Source organism: Urocitellus parryii, chromosome 7 (genome assembly GCF_045843805.1).
Source record: "Urocitellus parryii isolate mUroPar1 chromosome 7, mUroPar1.hap1, whole genome shotgun sequence".
Taxonomy (NCBI): domain Eukaryota; kingdom Metazoa; phylum Chordata; class Mammalia; order Rodentia; family Sciuridae; genus Urocitellus; species Urocitellus parryii.
Genome location: NC_135537.1, coordinates 74465213 through 74485921, shown reverse-complemented (window position 1 = coordinate 74485921; position 20709 = coordinate 74465213). Strand labels below are relative to the sequence as shown.

The window sequence follows — 20709 nt, the reverse complement described above, 5'->3', positions numbered from 1 at the left end:
GAGTAGGAGAATCTGGTGTCTGGGAACTTCCAGTGGACATTTCCTCTGGCTGACTGCCGAGACACATTGTGAGCCCTGTTCAGCTCTGCCTGGTCCCACACAGCACCAGAGATGGGGTGACCTGCTGCAGCCTCACAGCCTCTCAGAGATGGGTGTGATCTGCCAAGATGCCAATCAAACTACTGAATGAAGACACCATGAAGCAAGACTCCACCCCTGAAACCTGATCCCTGCCTTTGATGTACCCCCTTAAATAAACCAAAGGAGCCATTTTCTAATTGTCCAGCTCCAGGACCTGTGAGGGCCGAATCTATCAGGCACTTCAGGCTCCCTTTGAAACTATCTTTTCTGACTCTTTTTCTTGTGTTCTTCAGTAGTTATTTCTGACTTTAAATTCTTAGCAGGCTTATTCCTCTGAGCAGGCAAGAGTTCCCTGGCAAGGTGATGGCCATCTCGTGATAGTGGAGCATTTTGTATTAATGTTGATTGAATATTTATGGTGAAAATAAGGAAAACTATCAGCAAATTATGAAGAGAGGGGAACTTTCTATTCTTGGTAAAGAATATCTACAAAAATCTTACAGCTAATATCATATATAATTATGAAAAATTACATGTTTTCTCCCTAAAATCAAGGGGAAAAAAAGATGTCCCTCACAGTAATCCTTGCAACATTGTAGTGGAAGTCCTAGGTAGTGCAATGAGATAGGAAAAGGAAATAGATTTTGTACAGGTTGGAAATATATAAATAAATAACACTGTCTTTGTTCATATATGACATGATTAAATGGTTCAGTAATTTTTTTTTTTTGCCACTGTGACAAAAAGACTTGACAAGAACAATTTTAGAGGAGAAAAAGGTTATTTGGGGTTCATGGTTTCAGAGGACTTAGTCCATACATTGGAGACTCCATTGCTCTGGTACTAAGGTGAGGCAGAAAATCATGTGTAAAGGTGTGGAGGAGGAAGACATCTCAAGACATAGCAATCAGGAAGGAGAGAGAGAGAGAGAGAGAGAGAGAGAGAGAGAGAGAGAGAGAGAGAGAGAGAGAGAGAGAGAGCTCTGCCCACCAGGGACAAAATATAAACCCCAAAGGCATGCCCCAGTGGTCTACCTCATCCAGCCACACCCTACAGTTATAGCCCAGTTAATCCATATCAATTAAAGTACTGATTAGGTTAAGGCTCTCTTAACCCAATCATTTCACATCTAAGCTTTCCTGCACTATCTTACACATGAGATTTTTGGGAGACACATTTTATATCTAAACCATAATAATTAGGCATATAGAAAATACCAGAGATTCGATAGAAAACCCTAGAACCAATAAGCTATTCTAGCAAGACTGCAATGTACAAGTTAATATACAAATTCAGTTGCTTTCCTAGAGACTAGCAATGAAAACTTGAAATTTTAAATTAAAAATGTAAAGATAATTATATTAGTCCAACAAAATATATGAATCTAACAAAATATGTATAAGACCCATATATGTCAACTATAAAACTGGTGAAAAAAATCAAAATCTAAATAAAATGGACAGATTTTACATCCGTAGGATGGAAGACTCACAGTTGTTATCCGTTCTTTCCAACGGATTCTTAATGGAGATGTGTCAAAGGATATAGAAGTCATCTGCAAGAGCTCCCAGGCTGGAACAAGTGGAGCAACAAAATAAAAAAGTATTGGATTATAATGCAAAGTCTGAAATATTCATGAGTCCTCACTGCTATAAATAAATAATTGAATAAATAGATAAATGGGGCAGAAGAGACAAATCTCTTGTGCAGAAGATTCCAAATAAATTGTGTGAGATACTCAGCCTTAAAGGGGTTGGAGCATAACTCCCCATGCATCAGCATCCCTCAGGTGTGGGTTGAGCATGGTAACTTTCTCCTTGAGCACACGGTATGCAAAGTTGGGAAGGGAGTAACGGGGGGAACCTGACAACCACTGTCTTAGATGATCCGGCCATCATTAATAATTACAAATCATGTTTATAATATGTTATGCTTGTTGTGATGTGATGAAAATGGAACTCTACCTCCACCCAATATCTTATAACACCAGTTTAATTATGAGAAAAGCAAACACCTTCCAATAGTGGATTATTGGAATAATAGTAATAATAATTGGATAGCCTACAAAATGCTTTACCAGTGCTTCTCAAAACTTTCAAGGTCATCAGGAATACAAAGAGTCTGAGAAAATGGTACAGCCAAGAGAAGTCTGAAGAGTAGTCAAGAAAACTTTTTGAAAATTTTCTTCGAGGATTTCAGAGTTCTAGAAAATGAATTTTGTGAGAATGGATTTAAATTTCCAATAGCAACTATTATTTTATTTATAATAGGAAATTATGTTGTAATCTCAACTTAAATGTGAGCTGTTGTCACTAAGAATCACATGACCTTCCGTCTCTCTGCCCTGCAGACTCTCAAAAAGTTTTCATGAATACTAAATGTAACATGGCACCCTGGATAAAATGCTAGGGAGAAAAGGGATACTAGATAAAAAATTGAGAAAATAGGAATAAAGCATCAGTTAATAGTATGTATCAACATTGTTCATTTTAGAAACTACAGGAATCTGTTTCTTGCACATGTTTATTCTATTATCTATATTATTATTTTTATGTGTATATGTCATTGTCTCCTGTGCTTGACAATGAACGAATCAAGGCCAGAGTCTTATTGTATCCATAATAAGAATAGGAGGTTAAAGCTGCTCAATTCATATTTGTAAAATGAGCAGGGCAGGGAGACAGACAGACAAATGGTTCTTAGTGACAACAAGCTCACATTTGAGTTGAGATTTCTCCCTCCAACCCTCCATCCCCTCTGTCCAATCAATCCCCTCCCAACATTGTGAGTCAGAATCCACGTATCAGAGAGAACATTCAGCCTTTGTTTTTTTGGGATTGGCTTATTTCACTTAGCATGATAGTCTCTAGTTCCATCCAATTACCAGCAAAGGCCATAATTTGATTATTCTTTATGGCTCAGTAATTTTTTATTGGGTATATGTATCACATTTTCTTTAGCCATTTATCTGTTGAAGAGTACCTAGGTTGATTCCATAGTTTAGCTATTGTGAATGGAGCTTGAGCTGCTGCTATAAAGGATGTGGCCAAGTCACTGTATTATGCTGATTTTTAAGTCCTTTGGGTATATGCTGTTTTAGTCAGTTTTTTTTTTGCTGCTGTGACTAAAGGATCTGACCAAACAACTATAGAAGAGGGAAAGTTTATCTGTGGGCTCACGGTTTCAGAGATCTTAGTCCGTAGAAGGCCGACTCCATTCCTTGGGGCACAAGGTGAGGCTGAACGTCAGTGGGGAGAGGGTGGCAGAGGAAAGCAGCTCACATCATGGTGACCAAGAGGCAGAGAGAGAGATGCCACTCACCAGATACAAATATATACACCAAAATCATGCCACCAAAGACCCACCTCCTCTAGCCACACCCTGCCTCTTCAGTTACCATTCAATTAATCCTAATCAGGGGATCAATTCACCGATTGGGTTGACTTTCACAACCCAGTTATTTTCCTCAAACCTTCTTGCATCATCTCACACAAGCGCTTTCAGGGGACACCACATTTAAACCATAACGTATGTCAAGGAGTGGGATAACTGGGTCAAATCATGGTTCCATTCCAGGTTTTCTGGGTAATCTCTATACTGTTTTCTTATCAGCAATGTATGAGTGTATCTTTTTATCCACATCCTCACCAACATTGATTGTTGCCCATATTCTTGATAATTGTCATTCTGACTAGAGTGAGATGGAATCTCAGTGTAGTTTTAATTTGCATTCTTTTAATTGCTAGAGATGTTGGACATTTTTTTTTCACATATTTGTTGACCATTTGTATTTCTTTTCCTATGAGGTGTCTGTTCAGTTCCTTTTCCCCATTTATTGATTAGGTTATTATTATTTTTTGATTTTTTTTGTGTTCTCTATATCCTGGAGATTAATGCTGCATCGGAGGTGCATGTGGTAAATATTTTCTCCCATTCTGTAGGCTCTCTGTTCACATTCTTGATTGTTTCCTTTGCTGTGAGGAAGCTTTTTCGTTCGATTATATCCCATTTATTGATTCTTGATTTTACTTATTGCACTTTAGGAGTCTTATTGAGAAACTGGATCCTAAGAGGACATGATGGAGATTTGGGTCTACTTTTTCTTCTAGTAGGTGCAGAGTCTCTGATCTAATGCCTAGGTCCTTGATACACTTTGAGTTGAATTTTGTGCAGGGTGAGAGATAGGGGTCTAATTTCAGTTTGCTACATAAGGATTTCCAGTTTTCCCAACACCATTTGTTAAAGAGGCTGAAATACATATATTTCTCCAATATATGTTTATGGTGCTTTATCTAATATGAGATAACTGTATTTATGTGGGTTTGTCTCTGTGTCTTCTATTCTGTACATTTGGTCTTCATGTCTGATTTGGTGACAATACCATGCCTTTTTTGTTACCATAGCTCTGTATTATGATTTTAGGTCTGGTATTATGATGCCTCCTACTTCACTTTTCTTGCTAAGGATTGCTTTGGCTATTCTGGGTCTCTTATTTTTCCAAATGAATTTCATGACTGCTTTTTCTATTTCTATAAAAACACCATTGGGATTTTAATAGGAATTGCATTAAATCTGTGTAGCACTTTTGGTTTTATGGCCATTTTGAAAATATTAATACTGCCTATCCAAGTACATGGGAGATCTTTCCATCTTCTAAGGTCTTCTTCAATACCTTTTATTAGTGTTCTGTAGTTTTTATTATAGAGGTCTTTCACCTCTTTTGTTAGATTGATTCCCAAATATTTTATTTTTTTGAGGCTATTGTGAATGGGATAGTTTTCCTGATTTCTCTGTCAGTTGATTTATCACTGATGTATGGAATGAAATTGATTTATGGGTGCTTATTTTATATCCTGCTACTTTTCTGAATTCATTTATAAGTTCTTGAAGTTTTCTGGTAGATTTTTTTGGGTCTTCTAAAAATAGGGTCATGTCATCAGCAAATAGGGATAGTTTGGGTTCTTCCTTCCTATTTATATACCTTTAAGTTTTTTCATCTAACTGCTCTGATTAGAGTTTCCAGAACTATGTTGAATAGAAGTGGTGAAAGAGGGCATCCCTGTCTTATTCCAGTTATTAGAGGGAATGCCTTCAATTTTTCTCCATTTAGAATAATGTTGTTCTTGGGTTTAGTATATATAGCTTTTTGTTGATGTATGTCCCTAGTTTTTCTAGTGTTTTGAACATCAATGTTTGCTGAATTTTCTCAAATGCCATTTTTTGCTTTTATTGAGATAATCATGTGATTCATGCCTTTAAATCTATTTATGTGATGAATTACATTTATTGATTTCCATATGTTGAACCAATTGTGCATCTCTGAGATTAACCCCACTCGATCATGGTGCACTACCTTTTAAATACGTTTTTGTATGTGATTTGCCAGTATTTTATTGAGAATTTTGCACCTAAGTTCACCAGGGATATTGGTCTGAAGTTTTCTTTTGTTGATGTGTCTTTGTTTGGTTTTGGTATCAGTGCGATACTAGCTTCATAAAATGAGTTTGGAAGGATTCCCTCCTTTACTATTTCATAGAATTATTTGAGGAGGATTGGTGTTAGTTCTTCTTTGAGAGTCTGGTAGAACTCAGCTGAGAATCCTTGATTTTCTTTGTTGGTAGGCTTTTGATGGTGTCTTCAATTTTTTATGTTCTCCTGATTCAATTTGGGTATGTCATATGTCTCCAGAAATTTGTCAATGTCTTTAAGATTTTCTATTTTATTAGAGTATAAATTTTCAAAATACATTCTGATTATTTTCTGTATTTCAGTAGTGTCTGTTGTGATGTTTCTTTCTTCATCTCAAATTTTAACAATTTGAGTTTTCTCTCTCTTTCTCTTTGTTACCTTGGCTAATAGTTTATCAATTTTATTGATTTTTTCAAAGAACTGTTTGTTTTGTCAATTTTTTTTGTATTGTTTCTTTTGTTTCAATTTCATGGATTTCAGCTCTGATTTTAATTATTTTCTGTCTTCTGCTTTTGGTGTTGATTTGTTCTTCTTTTTCTAGAGATTTGAGATGTAATGTTAGATTATTTATTTGTTGACTTTCTATTTTTTCAATGAATGAGCTCAAAGCAATGAGCTTTCCTTTTAACACTGCCTTCATAGTGTTCCAGAGATTTTGATATGATTTTGATATTGTCATTTACCTCTAGGTATTTTTTTTTATTTTATCCCTGATTTCTTTTGCTACCCATTCATCATTCAATAGCATATTGTTTAGTCTCCAGGCATTAGAATAACTTCTATTTTTTATTTTATCATTGATTTCTAATATAATTCCATTATGATCTGATAGGATTCTATTTTATTTTATTCTATTTTTTTTTTGTATTTGCTAAGAGTTGCTTTATGGCCTAAGATATGGTCTATTTTTGAGAAGGACCCATGTGCTTCTGAGAAGAAAGTATATTCAGTCATTGATAGATGAAATACTTTATATATGTCTGGTAAGTCTAAATTATAATTGTATTTTTTGTTCGATAGCTTTTTTTATTTAGATTTTGTTTGGAGGATCTATCCAGTAGTGAGGAAGTGTGTTAAGTGTGTTAAAGTATTATTGTGTTGTGGTCTATTTGCTTCTTCAAATTGAGAAGGGTTTGTTTGATGTACATAGATGCTCCATTTTGGGGGTCATAAAATATTTAAGACTATTATATATTGTTCATGTATAATTCCCTAAGCAGTATGAAATGTCCTTCTTTGTCCCTTCTGATTAACTCTGGCTTAAAGTCCACTTTATCTGATACGAGGATGGAAACCCCTGCTTGTTTATGCGACCTATGTGAAGGATGTGTTTCTTTTCCCATCCTTTTACCTTCAGTCCGTGGATGTCTTTGCTTATGAGGTGAGCCTCTTGGAGATGCATATTATTGGGTCTTGTTTTCTTATTCAAATCCACCATTATACGCATTTTGATTGATGAGTTTAGGCCCTTCATGTACAATTTATTATTTAGATATGATTGGCATTCCCAGTGGTTGAGTTTATTTCTGGTTTTTAATTTGAATTGGTTTCTCCTGTGATTGACTAGACCTTTAGTGTAGTTCCTCCCTTTGCTCGTTTCTCTTATTTCTTATTTCTTTTTCATTTCGTCTTCATAAAATATTTGTTGAGAAATGTTCTATATAGTGCAGGCTTTCTAGTTGTGAATTCTTTCAACTTTTGTTTGTCAGGGAAGGTTTTTATTTCATCTTCAAATCTAAAGCTTAATTTTGCTGGATATAGGATTCTTGGTTGGCATTCATTTTCTTTCAGAGTTTGGCAGATGTTATTCTAGGACCTACTAGCTTTGAGGGGGACTGAGAAATCAGCTGATATCTGAATTGGTTTCCCCCATCTGTAATCTGATATTTTCCTCTCACAGCCTTTAAAATTTTACCTTTATTCTGCATGTTAGTCAGTTTCATAATAAATGAAATTGCACTGGGGATTTCTTCTTCTTCATTTTATTTTATCCAACCTCCTGAGTCCCCAGTCTGCTTCAAATCTCCAGTTTTAATTTCTAGTAGTGTTCCCCCCCAACTTCTTTTGTTCATACACTTTTCTGAGTGTATGAACACTGTCTGTCTGCTTTTCTTGGTTTCATGCCACAGAGCAGCTAGGAAAGTGACCTCCTCTATTCCACCATCTTGAAAAACAAATATAATTTTCTATTATAAGTAAAATAATAGCTTCTATTAGAAATTTTGAATAATTCTCACAAAATTCATTTTCTAGAAATCTGAAATCATATGAGAAAACTTTCAACAAGTGAATGGTTAAATATTTTTTAATATTAGATTATAACTGTCTGAAAAAAGGGAGATTTCATTATTCTGTAGATTACTTTTGGGCTCTTCATTCCTAAATGTTTTGGTATATAGTCTTTGAGAATTTTATTTACACTGTATAAAAATTTAGTCTGGAAAATGCAGAATAACACGGAAAATTGTTTTATATTTAAATGCAAATGAACTTGGGATAAACTGCACTTTTTTCTGTAATTTCAGAGTATAGGCATAGGCTACCTAACTTTGTCTCAGTCAATAATGCACTGCATGTATGATGGTCATACTATAAAATTATAATGGAGCTGAAAAATTCCTCTTGCCTAGCGATATCGCTGATGTCATAATTTTGCAGGACAATGTATGTGGAAATGCTGGTGTAAACAAACTGTGCTGCCAGTTGTAAAAGTATAGTACAATACAATTATGTACAGTATACAATACTTGATAATAACGAGTGACCACATAACTGGTTTATGTATTGACTTATTACATTTTTATCTTTCTTTTGAAGTATTTTTATATTTATATAAAAACAGCTTACTATAAAACAGTATGCTGTTACACCATCTCAAATTTAGTGCACATCCTGAAAACATTGTTTTTATTGTGCTTGATTTAATCTTTTAATCTCATTTTGTTTTGGTTTCTCATGGCTCTAGGAGCAGTAGATAATGTTACATAAATGTGTGTGCACACATGTATGCATGCATACTTATATAACACTAATATGTATGTGGATGTGTATACCTATAAATGTGTGTGTGTCTACCATATAGCTTAAGTATTCAGTGTAGGTTTGCATAAGTGCATTCTGTGATGTTTGCACAATGACAAAATGGCCTAATGATGCCTTTCTCAGAAAGCATACCCATCATTAAGTAATTTAACATCTTAGTTTTCTGTACTCACCTTTGGAGGTGAGCAACTCTGAAATGAAATACAGCATACAGCATACTCTGTATGAAGCACTCTTTGATTTGGAGCCCTTTGTTCAAAGATATATGCTCTTGAGTCAGGCTGTTACACGATCTGTGATTCTGAATCTTATGGAACAGGATGCAGTTTGTGCAAAATGTTTCTAGATTTATCAAGACAACTTGAAAATACAGCAAAATTACATTCTTGTTGAGTAAGTGGATTTAAATTCTGTCATTAATGTTTGTTCACACTTATCAAATCACTTTACCTTTATTGTAGGGCACTGGAGATATTGACTGTCATTTTAAAATTAAGAAGAACTTGGAAAATGCATCCATAAGCCTAGAGTCTACGAGGAGCCCAGGGTTGTTTGTTGGACTTCAACCAGATGGTCTGGCAAAACCTGCAATTTATACCAAGGATGAGAATGTTTGTTTCTATCCACAAGTCATCCAATGTATGTTTATTCTGAAGTACTTCAACTTTGGTTTGCTTGATGATGTTTTGTGCACAGTGGTAGATAATTTCATCACATATTTTTCTAAGAAAATCTCTGGTGTTAGGACTTATTGTTTAATAATCCTAGAAGTAGTGTAAGAAAAACATAATGAAGACCATTTGCCTCAAATTTGGGGGGTAGTTAATGTGAGGTGTAGAGTATTTTGCTGTTGAGCTCCTTTATAACTTTTTAAATTGTGTTTGCATATTTGACTCTTGTTATTTAAGGATATTTCCATATACACTGAGAGAAGCTGAGGCTGTTAGAAATTCTCAGCTTCATTGCTATTAATTTTTAATGCTCGGTTATAAAAAAAGAGTTGGCATAAAGATAAAAATAAATGGGATTTGGATTAAAAATAGAAATTGGGGGAAAAAAAGTCCAAGGATAGGACAGAAATGTGAATATTTTGAAACTAGTCTCTCTCATATCTAAGCTCAGGTTCTTTAGAAAGTTGAAGATCTTAGAACTTTTTAAACATTTGAAGCTTAAAATATATTTTCTTGAACACAAAGGCTAATTAGGTAATGTTATTGTGTTTTTAAATTATTTCAAAGTTTAGTGTGCTGATTTTTGCCTGATGTTGTTCCATGAGCTTTGGTTTCATCAAAACCTAAATTTTCTTAGTCAGTCTGACTCTTATTCAGCTTCTTTTTTTTTTATCAGAGTCCATCTATACCTGTGTGTGTGTGTGTGTGTGTGTGTGTGTGTGTGTGTGTCTGTGTGTATGTGTGTATGAGAGATATCCTAGATAAGGTGGTTTAAAACAAAAGCATAAAGCTTGATTTAACAAGACAGTCTATCTGGCCCTATTTTTTCCCCCTTACCTCCATCAGTTCATTTTCAGCTTTTAGTTACTGTATTTAAAATCTTGCAAATTCTTGGGCGAGTAGACCTTAGTTTGCTGCCATCTATATCACCAGTTTTCCCGCCCTCTGGTGCTCCGTGGGCTGGCGCACTTGTACTCCCACTCAACAAAATGGGTCTGCCCTCTGCCTCTGGAGCTCAGAAGAGAGAAGCAGGTGACTTGAATGCACACAGAAGGGTACAGGGTGGAGCAGGAGAAGATTAGGGAGAGATACTTAGCAAGGGACATCAAGCAAGCGGGAAAAACACAAGGGAAAAAGTAGAAATAATGAGGAAGAGGTCAGAGAAGATAACCTGAGAAAGAAGAGAGAGCAATAATTAGGTGACAAAAGGGAAAAATAATTTTGGCAAGATATGATCAAGAAATAATAAGAGGCCACGTTTATTAACATGGGACCAGTAATATAATAATAAAGCTATTCTTTACAAGCTCCATAATTTAATTTGGTTTGATTGCTAAAGCCTCAGTGGTTTTGTTTTGTTTTTATTTTTTGCTCTATTTATTAGAGGGAACTTCCTGTTTTTCTATTTTAGCAAGGGTAACAATAATACAGGAGACCTCACTTTAGAAATCGTTTATTGGAACACTTAGAATTCTAAGCATTTTGAGGAAGAGTATGGAAAATAAATGGGATTTGGATTAAAAATAGTATTTCTTCAAGAAATAATTAATTTAATAATACATACCCATGTTCATAAGAAAAGAATCCCAGTGTTAATCTGTGTGGGTACCTCAAGCCCTTCAGCTTCCATAGCAAGTTCGAATTTTTCCTGTCTGGGATTATAATGAAAAGCATGCCCACAGAATAAGCTACCACAACTCATTTAAGAGATTTATTTTGACTCTAATTAATCATTAGACATTGAACACTTCAGCAAATGGAAATGCAAAGAATGGTTCCTGTACCAGGGCTCATGTGTGCTATATTGGGGTGCACCATTGCAAATTCTGTTTTGTGTAGATATTTATCCTCACTTTTACCTTGAATTCTCTAGGAAATGCTGATTTCTCTGTCAGATCAGAAAAACAAAGGAGTGTGTGTTCTTCTCTAAATTTTTTATTACTCCTTCGTCTTCTGATGTGGTACTTACTACATTGAGTACTGAATGGCAACTCACCTTGTGGTATCTCCAGGGCTTAGCACACTCCCTGGCTCTGTCAGCGTATGTGGTGTCTTTGTTGAACAAATTCATGGTATAACATACACAGAGTGAGATTTCATGCCTGGGTGTTATTTTTATCTGCTAACATCATGCTCCTAATTTACCACCTCAACTTCTGTTTTGTCATCTGTAAATATAATGTTGCCTTACAGTAAGAACTTTCTGCCTTGAACTTATGGAGTAAACACATTTTGAGTAAATAAATAATATGCAAATTTGCATGAGTGTACATTGGAGGTAGGAAGAAGCACATAACCTTTAGATTTTTCAAAAAGCTCGATGACTCAGTGTTAAACTCTCTTACAGGGTTTTGTCATGGGTGATAGAATGTTTATTCAAACTTTAGGGTGATTCCCTAACTCATTTTCTAATTTTGGAATCTTTTCTAGCTAGACTATCTGCACAGGATAGATTGAAACTTCTCTATATTGAAAAGAATACTCTTGACATTTTTTTGTGAGTTTTTAATTGTATTTCAAGAGAGAGAGAGAGAGAGAGAGAGAGAGAGAGAGAGAGAGAGAAGACTAACTCTGTAGCTTGTTTTTACAGCATATATATATATTTTTCTCATAGTTCTCAGGAAAGCAGTGTGGGGAGTTTTGAAGTGCTCTGAGCAATAAGGGATCTGGGGTAGAGATAGTAATAGGAAGAAAACAGTAAGATTGCCTTTCAAGAGACTCCTGTAGAGAGAGACCTTCCCATGGAGAAGGTACCTTGTTGTCCCCAAACACAGAGCCTGAATGAGTCTCTTTGATCTCCTTGGAAGTACCTGCACCTTGTGTATGCATTTACACACTGCTTAATCTGGCTTGGTTCAGGATCACATGGAGGTACTGTCCTGTCCTGTCCTGCCTAGGATAAGTGTAGCCTAATAGACTGGGTCTACCCAGCAAACAGTAAGAGCCTTGGAATCATAGCTGGGTAGGGGGCAGGGTGGAGTTTCAGCACACAGGTTCTGAGGGCTCTAGCCCTGGTCAATGTCCAAGCCCTGGTTTTGGCTATTTCCAACTTGTGTTCTCATAGGTCCTGAACCTCTCTTCTGTAAAATGAGGACAAAGAGTGCCTTAAATTAGTGGTGCTATGAGAATCACATGAATTAACACATGCAAGATGCGTAGGAGAATCCTGGTACTCAGCAAATGCTATACAAGTATTTGCTATTATGATTATCAGACAAAGAAGAGCATCTCATGTATCTTAAATAGAATGGACAGATTTCTGAAAGGCAGGAAGTGCCATCTCATCACCTCTATTAATCACTTTGGATAAATCACTTAACTTCGATGTGACTTGATTTCTTCATGTATATTTTAGTTAGGATTTGGTTTAATTATTGTGTATTAAGAATTTATAATAAAAGTAATTTATCCCACTACCATTTAGCTATGCTAACTAGCTTATGCAGCAAAACCTCTTCATTCTGTTTCATGAATTTATAATCACAGTGCTATAAAACTTATATACAGAAAAAAATATAAAAAGATTTAACCTCTTGAGTCTACATGACCAGTTATTATGCTGAGCCAATGGAGAGATTCTCCATTTGTTATCTGGATATGTGGATCATTTAGAAATTTTAATCATATCCATTGCTCCAGATAATGAGCCAACACTTATAATTTTATATAATACGACCTCAATGCTGGATATTGTTGAAAGAACTTTGGATCAATATAACTTGTAAATTTTCATTAACTTCAATGTACTGTTACTTTTATAGAACACTGAGGTAAGTGTGAACATATTCTAGTTTTTACAAGTATTATGACATAAACTTATGTACAAAATTTGCCTTCTCTTATTCTAATTCCAGCCTGGTTTTATGGCATGAAATTTATATTTCATATCAACAGAAACCTGTCTATAAATCATGTTATTGGTAATTAATTTCAGGTTTCTAAAGACATGGGATGGAAGACATGGTTTAGATGTTGTATTTTTGCTAAAATAAGAATTTCTTTAAGATTCAAGTGCTATAGAAGTTCATATTAAATATGTTTGGAAAATTGATTTTTGTTTCATTCTAGCAAAATATAAGATGGTTCAAATATAAAAATTTATAAGTTATATTGATCCAAAGTTCTTTCAACAATATCCAGCACTGCAGTCTTATATGACCTTGTAAGTGTTGGCTCATTGTCTAGAATAATGGATATGAATGACATTTCTAAATGATCCACATATCCAGATAACAAACAGAGACACTCTGCTGTCTAGTTGGTGGCTCTTGATACAACTCACATATTGGATATAATGAGACAGTATCTGAAGTGAATAATCACCCAAATCCAGGTGTATGTGATATACATACATACATACACACACACACACACACACACACACACACACACTTTTTTTTTCTGATAATATTCTAGGTTAGACAATTCAAGTTCTTTTATATTCATCACAAGGTTATTTTACATTGCTGTTTATAAATTTTCATATTCCTTTTAAATTGTGAAAGTTAGGCAAAGAAAGCATATCGCTCCAATTCAGAGTCTTATTGGAGGTCCCCTCAGTAGTTGAATTTTGTACCTCCTTCTGACCCACCTGGCCTAAAGGCAGAGTGGGCAGCTCTCTGCACAGAGGGATAGGTGACACTTTCAGAAACATCTTCCATGTTTTGAATTTCCTGCCACTGTGTTCTATAAAGAGATATCCTCTTTGAAAGGCTGAGGTGGAATGTTGAGAAGCCCGTGGGGAGGGAGTGGGAGATACTTATCTTCATTTCAGCTCCCCCTAGGCGGACCCTGTTGTGCAAGCTTTCTGTGTTGTTTCTAATCTCTGCACTGGCACATAGTCATCTCTTTTATATTCTCCATGCATCCTGTGCATGGGTCTGTTCTAACATTCATCAGAGGTCATCACTTATGTGTCTCCCCTCTGGGATGTGACCCCATCAATGTCAAAAAGCCATGTGTTATGCACTGAATTATTTCTAAGTCTATGGAAGCGACTGGAAGATTAGTTTATATTCCCTTATCAGTTCTGAGTTTGACATTATTAGTATATAGGCAAATGGCACCTTAGTTATATTTAGGAATCTTTTTCCCTCTCTACAATTGTTCATTTACTCTCCGTGAATATATTTCTACTTATTTCTGATCTACATTTTACTATTTGAACTTTCCTTCACTATCATCAATCTCCAGTATCCATGCATTGTATTGTAAAGAAATGATATGGGAAAAAAATCAATATTTTGTAGGGTTTTATGTTTAAAAGATTATTATTATATGAAGTTTATCTTATAATACTTAAAGGATGTATATAACAATGTGTTATGGGCAGTTTTTCAGACATCAGTGTTGAGTTGTCTGTGCATCACTCCCTATGATTGTCATTAATTCCATACCTATGAGGTTGTCATGCCTTACTTATGAGTTATCTAATTTGTTGACTGCAGTAGTGGTATAAGAAGTAGCTGCTGTTTAACTTCTATAGAATCAGACATCTGTGTAATTTTTTCTTGCTCATGTGGTCTCTTAAATTTGACATTAATAGTGTGAATTGCTGTCACTTAAAAAGTAAGTGCCCATCCTATGCCTGATTCTAAAGAAGGAACACAAACAATTTCAACATTGAAAACCTAACATAAATAGCACTCTCGAGTGTACACTATAAAATTGAATCATTATTCAATTAAATTGGAGATCTACTTTTGAGCAAGGCTCCAAAACAACTTGCTTCTCTATAAAGGATAGAAAAGTAGCTAATATATTTTTTTTACTTGAAGGTGTGTGTATATTTCTTTGATTTTTATATTCCGGTAAGATCATATAAAATTATGTTTAGAGGATACTTTAGTGAGTTTCCTCTTTTGAGGAAGGCAAACTACCAGATTACCAAAGGAGTTCTCACTTAGAATCTAAGAAAAAGCATCTTGAATAAGTCATTTGATTCATATTGTGATGTTAAACTGTTGCTTGGATTTACAAAACAGTGAATAGGTTTTACAGGAATACCATCCATGCATAGCCTGCTGGTAAGAATAACAAGTCATTTTCTAGTAACTATGTAATGCAGAGGGAAGATTTGACTAGGCATTGAAATAGAAACAATGAGAAAGCTTCAACTTGCCTAGCTGAGCATATGGTGAGCATTCTGTGAAGAAACAAGTGATTTTGAAAGGATGGTGTCTTTTAGAATTTTAATTTCAGTTGGCAGAGAAAACCCAATGGGGATGTCTGCAACACCCAGCCAAGGGGAAGAAAAGATCCATGAGTCACAAAACCACAGTGTAATACCATCAGGACCTGAGGCCGGGCATCTCTTACCTTCTTCAGCTGCAAGTAAGCACAAAATATTTTCTTCCTCTTTTGGTTTGTTTAAAGGCATTACTACTTCCTAGTTCATCCAGCATACATTATATATATAATTATAATGTTATGTATTATTATGTATATGTATATATTACATATATGATATGTATATATAATATATATAATATTATATGCATGCCATATGAACTGCTCTTAAGCTTTTTTATGCTTAGTTTTATATTGCAAAAATGTATATATTTTAAAATGTGCTTATTTCTTTGTCTTAAATTTAATTTTGAGTTTAGAACAATGACTTCAAAAGAACATGGTTTTAAATTATGACATCATTCAATAGTTCATGAATATATTATGACATCATTCAATAGTTCATGAATATATTTTATAAACAAAATACAAATTCACAACAAAATATAAGCAGATAATACATGTCTTATAATACATGTCTCATAAGATAATACATGTCTTATAAGCAATAATAGAAAGTAATCTCCATTTTTCTGACATAGAAACTGAGGTATGAATAAAGTACTGTAGGTCGTAGAGGTTTGAATTTCTAATTTCTATCTTTGCCTGTTTGATCATTTTTCTTGCTCTTACATGTATTACATTCCTTGGACTGGGAAGTATAATGTATGCTCTCTGGCAAATTCTATGTTTTAGAATCTAGTCATCCTTGGGTAAAATAAAATAGTGGACTGCTGTCTTTGAACTATTTTTTTTAAACCTATCTTGGGAGAAAACTAGAATGTTACCTTTAAAAAAGTGATTTTTTGACAATTAGTTATTGGGTGTGCTTTCTTTTTCTTTCAGATAGTGAGCAGATAATACATGTCTCATTGACAGCCTATTATATTATAACATCAACCACAGGGAAATTGCCAGTTTGATTTTTTGCTGCGTTGGACTAGTTCTCGTTTCATATCTCCCTGTGTTACATCATGAATCCATGTAGCAGGGTGAGAAACTGCACTGCATGAGAAACATGTGCTTAGTTAAAATTTCTCACAGAAGAATTAAATATTGTGTCAGGAAGCAGTGGTACCTAAATTAGAGATGGCTACCTCAAGTAAAATTAGATGTGGTTAAAAATAGTTGAAATTTCTAGGAATAGACACTTTTTTTTTATGGGTTGCCAAATGCTTAAGAGAGAACCTTCTACATGTCTTATAAAATTTGTCTGTTCTTGCAAAAACATTTTAAAAAATGTTATCATTGTTAAAGTGTTAAGAAATGAAAGTCATAAATTTTTGATTGAAGGAGATCAAATATGTTACCTTTGTACTACTACGACAACAGAATACTTGAAGCAACTAATGAGCAAGAGAAAGGCTTATTTAGATCACAATTTTGTAGATTCAGAGCCCAAAGAGTGACATGGGATAGGTTTGGTAAGGATTGCCCCTTGACTGCATCTGTTCCTCATGGGGCAGAAGACAAGGTGGAAGTACATGTTGGGGATCAGCAAGTGATCACAAACTGGAGGACAGAGAGTCTGGAGTCCTTCAGTCCCCTTCAAGGGTCCACTCCCAATGACCTAAGGAGGTATCATCATACCTACCAATAGAGCCACCCTAAGAATGAAGCCCTTAACTAACATAAGAACCTTTGGCAGACATTATTACTCTCATTCAAACCACAGCATCAAATAATTTGCAAAATTAGTTTTCGTTATATATGTGTGTATATATATATATACACACACACACACACATATATACACACATATTTATATATATGTATGTATACACACCTATGCATTTTCAAATAATTCTTTCACTTAATCTTCAAATATGCATTGCACATTTAACTAAAAGTCAGATGTAAGGAAATACAGCGACAGGCAAAACAGACTTGGTCTTAGCCACCTTAAAGTTTATAGCTGAGTGGGTCAGATAAACATTAAACCAAACAGATACATAAGGCTAAAAACTAACAGTTGAGATGAAGGACATTTCCAGGGCATGCTAGTCACAAAATAAAATTTGACCCATAGTACAACGTAAAAGTTCTTCATTGTAGTTAATGGCAATATACCAGAGTTGGAGACTGGACCAAAGAGTGAGAAAAGGGAGTCTGAGCTTAATTTATTTATGAGCTACTTAAATCATTGGCATACCACAGTCTTTAGATTAGAACATGAGATCCTGGAAATCTAGATGATAAAGTTCCTCTAATAAAAACACCATCCATAAAATGAATGTTCATGATTTGTTTAAAGTTTTCCATCTTTGATTCCAATAAGAATCGCTTTTATAAGCATCCATGACTTCAAGTAGGGAAAAAAATGTCTTTGTATATCAATATTACCTAGAAGGCTCTCATTCATTACTGAGTAATTAGATCATGGCTTCCTTTAGTAGTCTTTTCTCTATTAAGAGTTGCAGTAGTTAAAATTGTTTCTTGCAAGAAATACCTTTCTATTGGTTTTGCTATTTAGCTGTCATACTAGATAGTTTGGGTTGTATTATCCATTCATATAAAATATGTAAGAGTTAAAATAAAGTATTTTACAAAACTTCTTTCTTACTCTTAAAGACATCTAAGATCAACTATCAGTTTCTGAATAGTATGTTTACTAGTTCACTTCTGGGATAGGGCAAGATGTATGGTTTTGGGGTTTAGGGATAATAGACAAAATGAATTTGTACTCTGTTGTCCAAATGCTTATTTATTAAAAAAAAAGCTGGAACTTTTTTCATGTACATCAAAGAGGCATGAGGATTTAGAACTTCAAACATCATATATACACCAAATATTGCTTTTATAGTAGTCCATACAGATGTATTACATTGAATTTGCAGGGTTTTTCTTTAGGTCCAAATTAAATCATATTAGCTTTGTTAGGATAGGGGGAATATAAGAAATGAATATTAGGATTTTAGAGAAATTTTTTTCAATTGTGCCAAACTTCTGATATATAAAAGTAGAGAGAATGCAGTAATGCATCCCATGTACCCTCTACCCAGCTTCAACAATTATCAGCATTTAACTAATCTTGTTTTAATTATGACCCTTTACAGTATCCCACACCACTCCCACTGGGTTATTATAAAAGCAAATCCCAGGCATCATACCACTTCATTTACAAACACTTAGGAAATGCATGTTTTAAAATTTATTTAGGGGAGAATAGACATTACTTCTGAATAATTTCAAGTTTGGAAACATTGTATCTAAACACATTAGAGCCAAATATAGAAAGAAAAGAACTTATGATTGAATGTTTTGAACTAAAACCATCCTATACATTTTACTATGAACTCTTATTTTTGCAAATGACAAAATTGAGGCCCAGGAAGGTGAATGTGACAGGGGTCTTACCTCCACCCCTGTGTCTGCATATGGGCACTTGAGTGAGCAGTGTGGCCAGCATGCCAGTCCTTACTGTGTCTACGGTGGAAGCTCAGCCATGGTGCAGGACAAGGCCTAGTCTATGCCTTGGTCTCAGTTAAGGCACATTCTTTCTTTAAACCTCTTCAGGCGTCAACACTTTAAAACACAGAGAAGCATGGGCAAAAAATTACAAAACGTATTATCCAGTTGAAAAATTCCTTAAAAGCAGTTGTCACTAAATTAAATATATTCAGAAAACTGTGGATCTCCTAAAGCATAAAGAAAAATATTAAAATTATGCCACCTTAGTCCTTCCAAACAGCATTTTAAAAATTGATTTGTATTTGTGTGTGTTTAGATATACACATATAGGTTATGTTCAGTAATTTTGTAATCTGCTTTTCAGTTAATAGAAGGTAGTCAACATTATAAATATTTTTAATAATATTAAGTTTTTTTAAACTTAATAGCTATAGATGGTCTATTGTATAGACATACCATAATGTGTTCACCTAGGACTTTGCTAGACCTTGCAGTGGGCGCTCATCTATATTTTACATGTTTTTAAGAATAATTTCTAGAAAGGAAATTACTAGGTAATGGATGATATTGATTGCTCTTCCTGTTATGGTCTTAGCTCCTTTTTAATATTACACAAACCCCACTCATCATTCAGAGGAAGTGTAGGTTTATGTTTCATGCTGCTGTTATTGTAGTAAATTACAATGTGAGGGTGGTGTCAGTTTTCATTTATGATAAAATGAGAACGTGAAGAGACCTTTGATATGACAAAGACAATGGAGAAGTTCACATCAAGATTGCAGAAATAAATGATTCATCTCACGCTATCCTAATCACTTGAAAGTACCTCTCAGTGCTGAGCAGAAAACCTACTGGTAATTTCTTTTGTCCTACAAAACATCAGGGTCCTCCTCTATTAAACAACCTTTATTGTTTTTTTCTTAGTATAACCTCATTTGTTTTCAGTATATTCTTTATATACATACACATACACACAAACTAAAAAGTGGATTTTTAGTGTTTCTTTTTAGTATAGTCTCTTCTGTTTTAATTCTTTCTCTAAAAATATGGTTTTTAGACTTCTGTGAATATTTCTCTTAAAGTGTGAATCTTCAAACAGCAGCCTCTATTGGTATAAAATCCAAACAGTTAGAATAGTGGTATTCCTTTAATGTGGATACATCAGTTAAGACTGCCTTGGTTTGTGGTACATGTTTTGGTCATCTTTATTGCATTCCTGTATATATTATCATCATTAAGATATTTTATGTGTAAAATATATAACTGATGCTTTCAATCAAGAGGCAGACTTTTCCCTTGATACTGATAAGTTTTTAATCTTCCTAGTATCAATCCAGCATTCCAGCATCTTGGGATACCTTTGATTATTTGATCTTGATTTCTCTTTGTTAACTGTTCCTACCGGTTTTGTTCATTCTGTGCTCTGTATAAATATGCCTGCTATACCTCAAATCAAGAAACGGATTATCAGGACTGTTCAAGACTATTCGTGTTCATTTTATAGAAATAGGTATTTTTCCTTTGCAAGGTAACTCTAGGGAGAATGCTTTAACTACTTTTATTTTCTGGATGGCTTTACTTTTTTTGAAATGAGGGTTAATCCATGACCATTTGTTTTCTGATATTGTGCTATCAAATGATTAAGGGCACTTGTTTTCAATTGTTGCTCTATATTTTAGTGTTAATGAGCTTGTCTTTTTATGGCCACGCTCTGATGGTGATTCATGCCTTAAGCTGACTTCAACTT

General features: G+C 34.5%; 1 protein-coding gene across 1 annotated transcript in view; it reads left to right on the top strand.

Moving 5' to 3' along the window:
• The window catches only part of Rp1 (RP1 axonemal microtubule associated), a 163758-nt gene that overhangs the window by 99508 nt on the left and 43541 nt on the right, over positions 1 to 20709 (top strand). Inside the window, exons 15-16 of the mRNA XM_077801313.1 lie at positions 9054 to 9231; positions 15465 to 15596. Of these exons, the coding sequence (XP_077657439.1) occupies positions 9054 to 9231; positions 15465 to 15596 (310 nt within the window). The remainder of the gene's footprint in view (positions 1 to 9053; positions 9232 to 15464; positions 15597 to 20709) is intronic.